Source organism: Lates calcarifer, unplaced genomic scaffold, assembly GCF_001640805.2.
Source record: "Lates calcarifer isolate ASB-BC8 unplaced genomic scaffold, TLL_Latcal_v3 _unitig_1931_quiver_614, whole genome shotgun sequence".
NCBI classification, from domain to species: Eukaryota; Metazoa; Chordata; class Actinopteri; family Centropomidae; genus Lates; species Lates calcarifer.
In genome coordinates, this window is record NW_026115857.1 from 228,130 (window position 1) to 241,798 (window position 13,669).

The 13,669-nt window shown below is 48.6% G+C and overlaps 1 protein-coding gene across 1 annotated transcript; it reads left to right on the forward strand.

Annotated features, from left to right (window-relative positions):
* Positions 1-379: 379 nt before the first annotated feature.
* pcf11 (PCF11 cleavage and polyadenylation factor subunit) lies at positions 380-13,165 on the forward strand. The gene is given in 23 exon segments (XM_051067704.1): positions 380-1,532; positions 3,529-3,654; positions 3,921-4,103; positions 4,969-5,187; positions 6,036-6,708; positions 6,711-6,943; positions 6,945-7,060; positions 7,652-7,826; positions 7,913-8,315; positions 8,402-8,545; positions 8,991-9,737; positions 9,740-9,829; positions 9,832-10,090; positions 10,092-10,266; positions 10,355-10,418; positions 10,528-10,653; positions 10,757-10,787; positions 10,789-10,875; positions 10,955-11,138; positions 11,251-11,406; positions 11,538-11,630; positions 12,267-12,302; positions 12,392-13,165. Coding segments are annotated over 23 exon segments (4,821 nt in total). The 5' UTR covers positions 380-1,289; the 3' UTR covers positions 12,650-13,165.
* Positions 13,166-13,669: the final 504 nt, after the last annotated feature.

Below are 13,669 nucleotides of genomic sequence, written 5' to 3' on the forward strand. Positions count from 1 at the left end.
GTAGTGTGTTTGTCTCTGACTGAGATCCGATCAGAAGTCGCAAATGCAGAAACAATGAACGAGAGCCGGCTGATACAGATGTCAGGGAGCCAGACTGGGACTAACTCTCTGTGTATTTGGAGGAAGTGGGCTGAGGAGGACTCTGGTCCAGGTGTCTCATATCAAACAGCAGCAGTTAGAGCTGAGTTAAAGCGTCTCGTCTCCTCTGCAGTGTTTGTCCTGACAGATCAGACCAGAAAATAAAGACTCTTCTGTTTTTGTATGTTTGGCTCTGGAGTTTTATTTCTCCGAGCTCTCGGGCTGTTTCAGTGTAACGTGTTGGGACTGGTGTTTGATTACAGCGTCTAATAATATCCAACCAGTTAGTCTGGATCCTTACATGGCAGCTTTGGCTCTTAGCTCACAGCTGCCAATCAATGATTAGTCTCTCAGGCTTTATCAATGACTCATCTCTCACGAGCTGTGGAAACAATCGTCTCCCTCTCCAACCAAACAGATCACTTTAAAATACATTTGCATAGTGATGAGGACAGTGTGTTAAACTTTAACTGGGTTATTTAAACTCTCATTGTGAACATCAGAGACCAGTTATATCAGTCTAAACCTGCAGTCAGATCACATACAGAACTTTACTCGTCTGACAAGCCAGTGTTTTTCTCACCTGAACACTGAGCTTGAAATTCAGTCACATGGGAACAACCTTTGCTCTGAGATTACTTTAGTTCAGATGGGACTTTCCAGGACAATGGAGGCCTCAGGTTTTGCACATAATGGGCTTAAACTACATTTTTCTGAGCTGCAATCACGTTAACAAAGACATCACATGTTAATGTGTGATTTTTGAATGTATTGTCATATATTTCATCGTCACATTAAGATTTATATGGCGTACTTTAGAGGTTGATCTGCTAATATACCATAACACGCCTTAGCCTCGTGTTGTTGTGTTGGATAATCATCTTTTTGTCGTGGCTTCCGTTATGTAATAATAAGCTCACCCAGCTTCAATCTGATTGGCTCACTTGTGTGGCTGTTATTCTGTCGAGCCAATCAAAATCAAAACCCCCGCCCAAACGGCCTGAAACGAGCCAATGGGGTCGCGCTGACGTCACGCGAGATATAAAAAGTTTCGTGTGACGTTTTGGGCCTTCAGTTACAGTCGCCATCTTCTCGCCATCGAAAACGCGCAGACAACAACGACAGGCGGCGGCCGAAAAACGGAAAAAAAGAACACGAAACCGGCGTTATTTTTACACGGAGTCAGGGCAGAACAGTTAGCAAATGAGTTCATGGACTGCCTGTTGATCAGTGGTTATGGTATTGATAAGGCTGGTGTAGGTTTCCCCGGGTCGCCGAGCTCAAAGATGGACGACAACGCGGCGAGGGAAGACGCCTGCCGAGAGTACCAGTCCTCGCTGGAAGACCTGACATTCAACAGCAAGCCGCACATCAACATGCTGACCATCCTGGCCGAGGAAAACCTCAACTTCGCCAAGGATATCGTCGCAATTATTGAAGCACAAATAAGCAAGGTTTTTATGAATATAGAATATTTTCAATTTCAGATGCTTTATGTCGATGTATGTATGTAGTAGGCCCAGTCGACGATGTGCTAATATGGCGGTTAGCGTTAGCGACATGTCACCGAGATACGTTACAGTCCGCTGTTCTGGTTAGCTACTCTCTCCAGAGGCTCTGCTTTACTTTAACGCCATTTTTATACATGTATTAAAGTGGAAAGCTCGTTTATACAGTAATATACGTAGTTTGCCTCTAAATAAGACATGAGTCACAGTCCTGTCGAAACCCGCCGTGTTGATTTTAAAATGAGCTTTAACTCAGTCAAAATCCACCGTAAAGTTATTACACTTTCATTTATCATCGATGTTATTTGTGTTATATGTAAAGTTAATGTTAAGCAGTCACAGCGAAGTTCAAATATGTGGCGAAAACGTGTCGTTTTACAGGAAGTGAGTAGTTAAAAGTGATTTTAAGTTAGAAAGTCGCTTAAAAGTTAGTTAATTTTTGTTGATTTACAGCCTCAGTTAAATAACTTAAGTTTCAGTAAAGACAGTTATGGAGGAAAGCGACTTACAGGAAGTATAAAGGTAAAAAAGGAGTGCACCAGCTAATAATAATGAGTTCAAGGGAAAGCCTTTTTTTAAAAAATACAGATTTTAATGGTTTTTAGCTGTTTTCAGTCATTTGAAAGAGACCTGCAGAGCTCAGGAGCAACGACAGCTAAAACACAATCACCGTTTGTTTCTGAAGCACAATTCATCCTGTAGAAGCTAATTTAACACCCATGAAGACCCTGAGTTAATTTGAATTATCATTTATTATGAACAGTAACCTGTTTTAACAGAGGCAGTGAATGTGTCTCAGAGCAGCAGTTACGGTGGATTTTGACCGCTCCCAGCCATTACAGTCACCCTGGCCACTCGTCTCTGTTTCAGACCACATCCTCCTGTGTGTTTTTAAAATGGTTTTCAGTCTAACCTCTTGTTAATAAACATTGTCGGGTAGATGCTGTTTGCACCACAGGAGCCTGGGCCTCTTTAAAGCCCCTCCACCCTCCTACACACAGATGATTTCCAGTCAGTGTTTGCCAAACACAAAGAGGCTGATCGGGTCAGATTTAAAAAGAAAAAAAAAAGAAGTTTCTCTGCTTTAATTCACTAGTGAATCTTGAATTACTGAACTGTCATTGAATGGTTATAATGTTATAATAAAAAATGTGAAATGTGCTTTTTGTCATTTTTTATTTCCCAGTGTAATTTATTGGTATGACTCTGGTTTACACTTCCTGACACGGCCGGGTCTGACTCGGCTCGTTCGGACTGGTTGTAACAAACAGTGTTTTACTCCTGACGCTGCATAGTTCAGCCACAGACTCTACTTTAAAGTGTGTAGAGTTTAAATTAAGTCTGCAGCTTAACTTTAAACCACAGGGCGGGGGTATCCGTGTGTTTTTGTTTTTGTTTTTTTTTAAAAGAAGAAAAGGGGTCAAACTCAGTGAGTGAATCAAACTCACCGGGTGTGGAGTTAAACTCGCCGATGTGACGTCAGGGTAAAGTACAAAGAGTGGTTTGTGGGAAAAACCCTCTTTGGAGGTAAAACGGTTCCAGAGGACTTGACTCAGCTGCTTTATTTTTAAAAACCCTCTGTTCATCGTGGACTTGACTCTGGAGAAGGATCTGACTGATTACATTTGAAGACGACTGATTTTTCTGGATGTTTTCTTGTGTTTTTTTGGACTAATGAAGGAGGAGGGTTTTATTTTGACTCCATACTGAAGAAACTCTTAACGAACTGTGGACTGATTTTTCCATTTTCCCAATCGGATGTATCGACTCTTACTTTTTCACTTTTTTTTTTGATTTTTCTCTGAGCGGGTGGTGAGGGGAGGGCTGTCGTCCCCTGTTTAACTCCTGTCAAAGTTGTACATTTGCTCAGTTTTGTGCTGAAAATGTTGGTTTTTAACCCCTGTTTGTTTTCTAAACTTGTTGAGTTCTCTTATTGCTCCAGGCCCCAGCTGCCGAGAAGCTTCCAGTTTTGTACTTAGTGGATTCCATAGTGAAGAATGTTGGAGGAGAGTACCTTGCAGTGTTTGCTAAAAACCTAATCACTTCATTTATATGTGTCTTTGAAAAGGTACAGTTCTCTTTGCTGCTGTTTAAGCCTTGTTTAAGTTAATCAATCTTAGCTGCCCACTTCCCTCCTGTTTGTTGTGTCGCTTGCTTTTTTTCTGTGTAGTCGCCTGAAGCTTTAACATAGTCCTGTTAATAAATAAAGTATAATCTCACCCTTTAACTTGAGCTAACACACATAGAAGCTGAGTTTGTATCTTTGCTGTGATGCTGTGTTTTTTAGCGTTTGGTTTTCGTAGCCGTGGACCAAGTCATGTCCTCTGTTTGTAGGTGGACGAAAACACTAGAAAGAGTCTGTTCAAGCTGCGGTCGACGTGGGACGATGTGTTCCCGCTGAAGAAACTGTACGCTCTGGACGTCCGGGTCAACTCTGTGGACCCGGCCTGGCCCATCAAGCCGTTGCCGCCCACCGTCAACGCCAGCATCCACGTCAACCCCAAGTTCCTAAAACAGGTGTGTATGTGCTGCAGACACCACATCAGACCCACCACGTCAGGGAGGAATAAAACCAGCAGCTGTGAATGTTTCTGAACCACAGCCACCTGTTTTTAGTCCAGATCAACTTGTTTGAAGATCTGGATTTTCTAGAAACCTGTCAGGAATTTTAGACGAATAAAAATCAGTCCAATGAAAATGCTGCGAAATACTGAATAATCTACATTTATAATTGATCGTTAAAACAGGAGGAAGTTTCCATCGTGTGTCAGGAGAAGAAGCCGAAACAATTAATTCTCGTGTTAATCCGAGAAATTAATCTATTCCAGAAATAAATACACAGCTGCTTTTAAAGAAAAAAAGTCTCAATCTCTGGTTTCTGCTGAGTTATTTGTCATCGTCTGCGACAGTTAATGCCACATCAATTTTATAAGACTAAAGAACCTGTCCAAAAGCGGCTGCATCTGTCTGTTAATCTGCAGGTTGTTTAGCTGAGAAAAGTCAGAGATTAATACTTGCTGTAATTTGTTTTATTTTGTCTGATCCACAGTTAAAAACCCAGAGATATTTAGGATACACAGAAACGCAGCTAAAACAGGTGTCTTCATTTTGCTTAAGAAATAACTGAATGATTAATTACTTGAGTAATTGTTCCAGTTTTAGATGAAAATAATGGTTTGTTGGAGCTCTTCATGCTTCAGTGAAACATTTTCAGGACACAGAAACATCTCATTTTAGAAGCTTTAAGGTTGTTGATCTGCAGCTCCTCTCCTGTGAACGTGAAGAAACAAAACTAGAACTGGTTGTCTTAGACTTTGTTCTAACATCCTCCTCTGTCTTCAGTCTGATGAGGCGTCCATCTCCTCAGCCGGCCTCCTCTCAGCCGGCAGCACCTCCTGCTCCTGCTCCGGCCCCAACCCCGGCTCCTGCACCTGCCCCAGCACCCCCGGCAGCGGCAGCGGCGGCGCCCCCCGTCATCACACAGTCGAGCCTGACCCAGGAGCAGCTGATCCGGCAGCAGCTCCTGGCCAAACAGAAGCAGCTTCTGGAGCTGCAGCAGAAGAAGATCGAGCTGGAGCTGGAGCAGACCAAAGCTCAGCTGGTAGGAAGAACTGGGGGGGCTGTTGTAGACCTGAACCTGATCATTAACCATGAACTAAAATCTCCTCCTGCTCCTGTCTCCTCATCCTAACACACTATCTGATCCTTGATGACTCTGAAAACATCTTTTTGAATCAGCTTTTAATTTTGAAACCGTAAAATGTCTTGACTCCTGAAGCCTTGTTAATTTTACTACAGTTTAAATGTGTTTTTGTACAGTAGCAGGTCTGTAGGTTTATTCTCCTGTGACTTAAATTTGCTTCATGATGAGATCTGTTAATGGCCAGAGTAAAACACACTGTGGTGTAACCTCCTGTGGTTTCCTGCATCATTACTACAGTGAAACTTGGCCTCTTGTCCGAGTCAGCCATGTTGTAAAAACTCTACATGTCCACAGTCGTTGGGTTTTAAAGTTCACCAGTGAGCAGCTGTTAGGAAACAGGAAGCTTCTCCCCAAGTTCCTGGTTCCAGCAGCTTCAGCTTCTTTATCCTGTTGAAAGAGACAAACAAGAACACCTCTAACTGTTCCCTCTTTGTTTTTTAAGACTCAAACTACTCTGCTTTTCTTCAGTTAGAGTTTTAATAATTACATCTCCTCCTCTTTTGTGTTAAAATCTACAAATATATAAAAACTTTGTTGTCTCCTGCTTCACTGAAAAGACTCCTCAGTTTCTGTGAGCTGTTAAAATCTCTTCACACTGAGGGTGTGTTTTTTTCATGTGATTAATTTTCATGTCAGTCTATTTTTTTCATTTTTGAACAAAGGGAGACTTTAATATTTTTAGGCTGCATCCACATGACTGTGTTTTAGTTTTCAAACTCATCTGTTTGTCTCTCTTGTCTCTGCAGGCTGGTGGATTTGTGTTACCAACACCGGCTGGTGTCTCCGCCCCGGCAGCACCGAGTGCAGCCGCGAAGCCCATCACCCAGTCCACTCCCGTGGTCCGACCTTGGATCCCCCCTCAGACTCAGTCCGACACCAAACCCTTGGCGACCAGAGACCCCCGTCTGAACCGCCCCGGCCCTGCCGCGCCCCCCCATCCCAAAGAACAGCCTGCTGGGAAAAAAGACAGCCCCCCTGCAACAGGAAGTCCCGCTCTGACTCCTGAGAAACGACCGTCAGAGAAATCCACCCGGCTGGAGAAGACCAGGGTCCAGAGGAAGGAGGCGCAGGAGGAGAAGCCCAAGTCCAAGTCTCCGTCTCCGATGGCCAAAAGTGTCCAGAGCAAGAACAAACAGGCGGAGGCCGAGGTGCAGAAGTCGGCCGACGGCACCAAGAAAGACCCGAGGCTGAGGAAACGCACACAGGACAAGAGCGGTGAGGCCAAAGACGACGAGCTGAAGGAGAAGAAGAGGTGCAGCGATAAGAAGGAGAGAGAGGAGGCGTCGCAAGGAGCCGAGCCTCAAAGGTTCAACAGGGGGAAGCTGGTGAACGGCTCGGTGACCAAACATGACCGCGAGGGCTCTGCCGACAGGCTCGAGTTCAAGACCGGAGGCAACGCCCGGACGCATGCCCGGAAACGCACCGCTCCCGCTCCAGGTCGCGCTCCCCAACCTCCTCCCCAAAGAGGAAGGACAGGAGGTCGCCGAAGGGCCGAGCCCGGAGCAGCTCGCCATCCCCTTCACCCTCTCACAAGGCGGGGAAACCTAGAAGAGTCCGCGCCGACGAGCCGCCACACGGCAAGCCCGGCCGAGAGGACAGACTCACGGCCAAGAAGAACCAATCAGAGAGCAGGAGGTCGAAGAGGCCGTCAGAGGACCAGGCACTCAGACTCCAGAGACTCTCACTCCCCAAGGAGCCACGACGGAGGAGGAGGCAAGGAGGCGAAGGAGGCTCCTCACCGCTGGAGAAGTGGCTGGGAGGAGAACAAACAGTGAGTTTAACATTCGTCTGAACGCTGATCCAAACAAACCTCAGGATGTTTTTACTTCAACTTTAATGAGATGAAAGAATGTAAACAATTTTACACCTTTTTAAATCATTAGTTCAAGTGCGTCTGTTCAGACACTAAACACCTGAGAACTTCTGTTCAATGAAAAAAAAACTTCTCTCATTCATTTATTAGAAAAATGTCTGAAGATTTCTCTTTTTTTTTAACAGTTTTCTGACATTTTGAAAGAGCAAACAAATTATCCTTCAAGATTAATCAACAAAAACCTGACGTATTTTTCTAAAGAAGTGCTGTTTTTATAGAGAAATTATAAAAGAAAACAACAATACTGGAAGTATCGGTCGATTAATCAGTTGTCTTATTGACAGAAAGTGAATCAGCTGTGGATTAATAATCCATATGATCTGTCCTGTGAGTTTAAACGTCAGACTGGGAAGGAGCAGTGGAAACGTAGTAGATAAACAGTCAGATTTATGACCTAGGTTTTCTGCCCTGTGCTGAACAGAGTCACTGCTCAGTCAAAAACCTCATGTCTCACCATAAAGTAAAACCAAACTTGTGTTTCCTCCTCAGTGTGAAGATGTCTGATGACTCTCACGTGAAGCCCGGACCTCAGAGACACAAACCCTACAGTACCCCGACTCGCCCCACCACCCCCCGAACCCCGAAGCACCGTCTCAGCGTAGACGCCAACCTGCAGATTCCTGAAGTCCTCAACTCGGCCTCCAAGAAGGATCTGCTCAGACGGGTACATTAATGTTGCGTTGCGCTCTCACGGTGGACACTTTTCTCCTCGGTCAGTTTCTGAAAGTTGTTGTCATCTTTGTGTTTCAGGCCAGTAAACGTCTGGAGAGCGGCGAGATCTCCCAGGAGGACTTCCTGAACATGGCCCACCAGATCAAACATTTCTTCCAGTATCAGGAGGAGAAGCTGCAGCGCTCGGAGAGCTGGGATGACTCCGGCGATTTTCCCGCCAAGAAGCAGCCTCTGCCGCTCACCGCGCCGCCATCCTCGTCATCTCAGCCCCGCTCCCACGACGGCATGGACCCAGCAGAGCTGTCGTACTACGAGCACAAGTCCAAGCTGAGGAAGACGCAAGTCACCCACCGAGTCGCCGGAGAGGAGTGGGAGGCAGAGGAGCCGCTGGAGGACGGCGAGGACGTGGGGCAGGGCGAGAAGGCGGGCGCTGGACGCCCACCACCGCACAAATACAACCGGGCGCCGCGGGACAGACCAGGTGAGCTGAGGGTGATCTGAGGAAAGCATCAGGGTGGTTTTACAAAGCCTCTGTCTCTGACATCTGTTTGTTAACCACTCCTCCAGGTGAAAGACGGAGTAAAGAGCGTGACGAGCCACGACCTCCACCCGGCCCCATGATCGAGGAGTACAACCACGGCAAAGTGTTCCCCACTCTGAAAGCTCTGCCGGGCCTTCGCTTCAGGAAGAGAGCAGACCCCAGAGAGTCCAGTAAGTCCTCCACCTCCTGACGTGGTCCCACCATCGTGTTCTGACCTGTGGAAAACTGATGTGTGAATATTATCTGTCGTCTTTATCCGCAGAGAGGTCAGAGGTCAGGTTTTGGAGCTGCGGGGTGTCAGGGTCTCGATCAGTGATACTTCTGCAGGGTTAGAGACTCTTCTAAAGAGATCGCAGTTTACACATTTACACAGGAGCCACAACAGTAGAGTCAGATCCATCCACAGTCAGCCTCAGGTCAGGTCCTGAAAGTCGTAGTCGATCATTAGAGAGAGAAGAGTTAAAACAGGAATCCTCTTTAGTTTTCCTTTAGTCTGCTCTGTAGCTTGAACTTTAATAACCTTTTTAAAAAGGAACCAGGAAACCTCAACACCTGAAATCACAGAGGCTCAGGTGACGTCACAGAACGTCCTGATGAGTCTGTTTCTGTTTCCAGGTGAGAGGGAGTGGAACTCGCCACTGACCGAGCGCCAGCGTTACGACGAGCGCGAGGAGCAGAAGAGCGGGTACGACGCTCCGCGGAGGTACGACTCCAGACACCCCGACCCTCGGAGGCTGGAGGGGCCCCTGCCCGCCGGCACCGTGGTCCACAGGAACTGTCCGAGTCCGGCCGGTCTGGACCCTCCAGCCCCAAGGTTCGAGCGCGAGCGCCTGTCGCCGCTGCACCAGAAAGACTCGGCGGAGATGAGCCCGATCCCGCGCTTCGAGAGCCCCAACAGCGAGCACTCGGACGACGGGCCCCTCAACCTCGATGTCGCCCCGCATCACCCTCACCCACCCCCTCCCCCCAAATCCATCCTCAAGCCGTCCCGCGGCGGACCACTGTCCTCCGTCCGACAGCACAGCAACTCTCCGGGTCACACGCCTCCTCATGACGGAGGACACCTGCCCTCCAGATACGACGGGCCTGAGCACATGGCCCCCCCCAGACCGCACCCTCCGGGCTGGTACGACGACCCGGCGCGGTTCGACGGGCCTCACCACCAGGGCCCCGGCAGGTTCGACGGCGGACCGCCTCATCACAACATGCCAGAGAGGTTCGACGGCCCCGACGGCCCCCATATGGCTCACGGTCCGATGAGGGGCGGGGATGGTATGGGGAGGTTTGACGGACCCCCCCACCCTCAGGGCCCCGGGAGGTTTGATGGACCCATGGGCCAGCAGCCAGCGGTGAGGTTTGGGGACCAGGGCCTGGACCGGGACACTTTGAGGGACCGATGCAGCGCTTCGAACCACCGCGGCGCTTCGATAACAGCATGGGTCCTGGTCCTGGACCGATGGCTTACAGCAGCAGCGCCCCATGCGCTTTGAGGGCCCCCCCAACCAGATGGGCCCCATGAGGTTTGAGGGCCCCGGTCGCTTCGAGGGCCCGGCCAGCCCGGTCCCAGGTACGACATGCCCCACCAGGGTGGGCCCCGCACTTCGACGGCCCAGCAGGGCAGCCGGGCCCCCCAGGTTCCCTCCCCAGCACAACATGCAGGCCCCCTTGAGGCCGATGGCCCCGCCCATGTACGATAACCCCATGGCCCCCAGCAGAACTTCGGCATGACCCCCAGCGGTTCCCAGACTCCATGAACCCTCAGTTCCCCGCGGGGCCGATGGCGTTCCCGCAGGCAGGAAACTTCAACATGCAGCCGGCGCCACCTTTCAGCCAGCCGGGCCCCGCCCCCTTCTACAACCCTGCTGCCCCCGCCGTCGGCATGCAGCAGCCGGTGAGTCACACACCTGTCCGTCCAACACACCTGAACCAGCTCTGTGTTTTTATTGTTTGTTTGACCCTGTTGGTGAATGTGGTTTCAGGTGAACCTGATGAACATGAACCAGCCGTTCCTGCCTCAGAACCCAGTGCCTTTCACTCCTCAGGGTGAGAGACACCAGCAGTCACATTAATGAACCTTTACTTCCTGAAACATCCTGCTTTAAATCCAGATCTTAGTGTTTCTGATGTGGTTCTGGTCTTTGTCCCTCTGCAGGTCCTCAGGTCGTCCCCCCAGAGAACCACTTCGGTCAGGTCGACGTCAACGACCTCCTCTCCAAACTCATCTCCAACGGCATCATCAAACCGTCGCAGCCTGACGCCGCGCCCGCCGCCAGCACCGGTCAGTCCCACGATACGTCTGTCATGGAGGTGTCTGCAGCTGTCGCCATGGTTACAGATTTGTTTACCATGTTTGTTTTTGTTTGTTTTGTTTTTTCCAGAAGCTGCGTCTTCAGTGGCTCCAGCAGCTCCGCCGGACAGAGGAGGAGGAAGAGGAGGAGCAGGAGGTGGAGGAGGGAGACGTCCCCGACCTCACCAGCTTCAGCATCGACGACATGAAACAGTGAGTAGACGGGACAGAGCTGAGACTGATATCCAATCAATCAATCAACTGATTAACCCCACCCTCCTCTCTGCGGCAGGCGGTATGAGAGCGTGGTGACGAAGCTGTACTCAGGGAACCAGTGCTGCCTGTGCAGCATGAGGTTCACGGCCGCTCAGACCGACATGTACGCCGACCACCTGGACTGGCACTTCAGACAGAACCACGCCGGCAAGGTCGCCAGCAAGAAGGTCACACACCGCCGCTGGTACTACAGCCTGACGGTGAGCGCACACACACACACACACACACACACACACACACACACACACTATCATCACATATCAACACACTGCAGAGCCTGACCCCCCCCTCCCGTGTGTGTGTTCTGATCAGGACTGGATCGAGTTCGAGGAGATCGCCGACCTGGAGGAGCGAGCAAAGAGCCAGTTCTTTGAGAAGGAGAACGAGGAGGAGGTGCAGAAGAACCAGGCGGCGGCCAAGGAGAAGGAGTTCCAGAGCGTCAGAGCCACCAAGGACCAAGTGGGCGAGGTGAGACCCAGACCAGCAGACAGTCAGGAACCGGGCTGATGTGGTCAGAGTACGGTGGCCTGCAGGGACAGGAAGGTTTTTAAAAACAAATGTGAGAAATTAAACAAGTCGCTGTTTTTTTTTTCCTGCAGTCGTGTGAAATCTGTCAGGAGCCGTTTGAGACGTACTGGGTGGAGGAGGAGGAGGACTGGTTCCTGAAGAACGCCATCAGGGTCGACGACAAGGTAACAACAACAACAAACAACAAACACTAGAACTCTGAGGTTAAAAGTCTGAAAATGTCTGATCTCAGCGTCTTTGTTCATCTGCTCTTTGTTTCTGACGTTCTGAACCAATCAGCTGATTGGATTAGTTGATCAGCAGACGAATACTCAGCAGCTGTTTTGTCCTGAAACATCTGTGACAGTAAACTGAACATCCTGTACGTCTGATTAGATTTGGTGGTTAAAGGTCAAAGGTCACAGTGAGCTAACTTAAGAACTCACAGGCCAATGAGCTGTAACTTTTCCCAACAATGGTTCAGAGCTACTTTGCTTGTGTGTTGTGACTTCGCTCGCCCTCTGCGGTCGCCATCTTGGCTTCGTAGCAGGAGAGGGAGCGCTGACAGATTTTCAGAGTTGATAAAATGGCGGCTGAGGAGGAAGGAGATAATTTACATTTCACATCAAACGGGAAACACCAGAAAGTAAAACGTTTATTTTTACTTTCTACGAGCGAGCGAAGCAGTCGGAGGATATTTCTGCAAAGAATCGTGGTCACGTGTCGTGATCTTCGTTTCCTGTTTCCTGCATGGCCGCCATGTTTGTAGTTCCTGGACTCAGACCTGGTTCTGACTGATGTGTGTGTTTGTTTCCTCTCAGAACTTCCATCCTTCCTGTTTTGAAGATTATAAAAACGTGAGTAACTGAACAATCGATCATTAACATCAGAGATGATCAATAATCAAAGCTTCAGGAGTTTGACCTGCTGCCGTTTGTCTCCTCAGACGTCGTCGTATCTCGACATCACGCCGTCGCCTAACAAGCTGCTCCTCGACCACCCGCTGAGCGCCTTCGTAAAGACCGAGCAGGAGGAGGAGGGGGAGGAGGCGAGCACTTCCTGCGCCATCGCCGCCGCCGCTGCCGCCGCCGCCTCGGTCAAACAGGAAGTGGCGTCGGAGGCGGTCGAGCTTCCTGACGTGAAGAAGGAGGAGGAGCAGGAGGTTTTAACAGAGGAAGTGCAATCACAGGAGAGTAAAGCGTAACCACGGCTGCTGCTGCTGCTGCTCTCAGCCTCCGTCACCTCCTCCCTTTCAGAGGAGGAGGAGTTTTAGCGGCGGAGGTCGAGGCCTCGGCAACGTTCACCTCAATACATTTTAGTATTTGGATCCTCGGCGACCATTTCAGGTCTGACGCGAACTCAAACTGTTTATAAGAATCAATGTTGTGTTTCCTTCGGCTCGAAGCTGTAAATGATTTAATTTATAAATTAAAGTATTTTTTGTATCTCTGGTGTAACAGTGATTGAATCCATCAGCTGCTGTTTGCTGCCTGTTACAGTCTGTACATACCTGATCGCTGCATTGATCCGTTTATTGATCGCTTTGTTGACGGGTAGTTGCAGGTGTTGAGTTGTTTCTGGCTGCGTTTAAAGGTAAGCATCGTTCTGATTGGACGACCGAAGACTCCGCCTGCTCCCCCGGGGACTCGGGGACTCGAGGATCCGAGTCGTCGTCTGTTTTGTTTTTTCTCTGATCTTCAATAAAAGAGTCTGAAAGTTGTTTGTTTGTGTGAAAAGTGATTTGCTCTTTAAATCTCAGTTTTATTGTCATTTAGGTTTCAAATAAAGGTTCAGTGGGTTTAAATCAAAACGACTGTTTCTACTGGTTTTTATTTCTAACTGCGGCCGCGTCTAACGTAACTGAGTACTTTTACTTTGTACTCAGAGTATTTCCGTTAGTTCATTAACAGGAAATTAATCTGAAGTTTTTCATGTTTCCAGCCTCGAGTTGTTTTTAGTTCATTATTTTAATAATTTAAAGTTTTAACTGAAGTTTTCACTTTAAACTGACGACGCTTCTGTTTCCTGAATTTCACAAAACAAACGATCAGATAATCAATGACCGTGATCATTAACTGTCGTCTACTGTGGATTTACATTAACTTTACAGGATGGTTTCTCTCTGACTGCGTCTAGTTTTAATACTCAGCTACATTTACCTGATAATACATTTCTCAGGATGTGTAACTTCTGGTTTTTCCACCGCTGCTGACTGGACAATAAA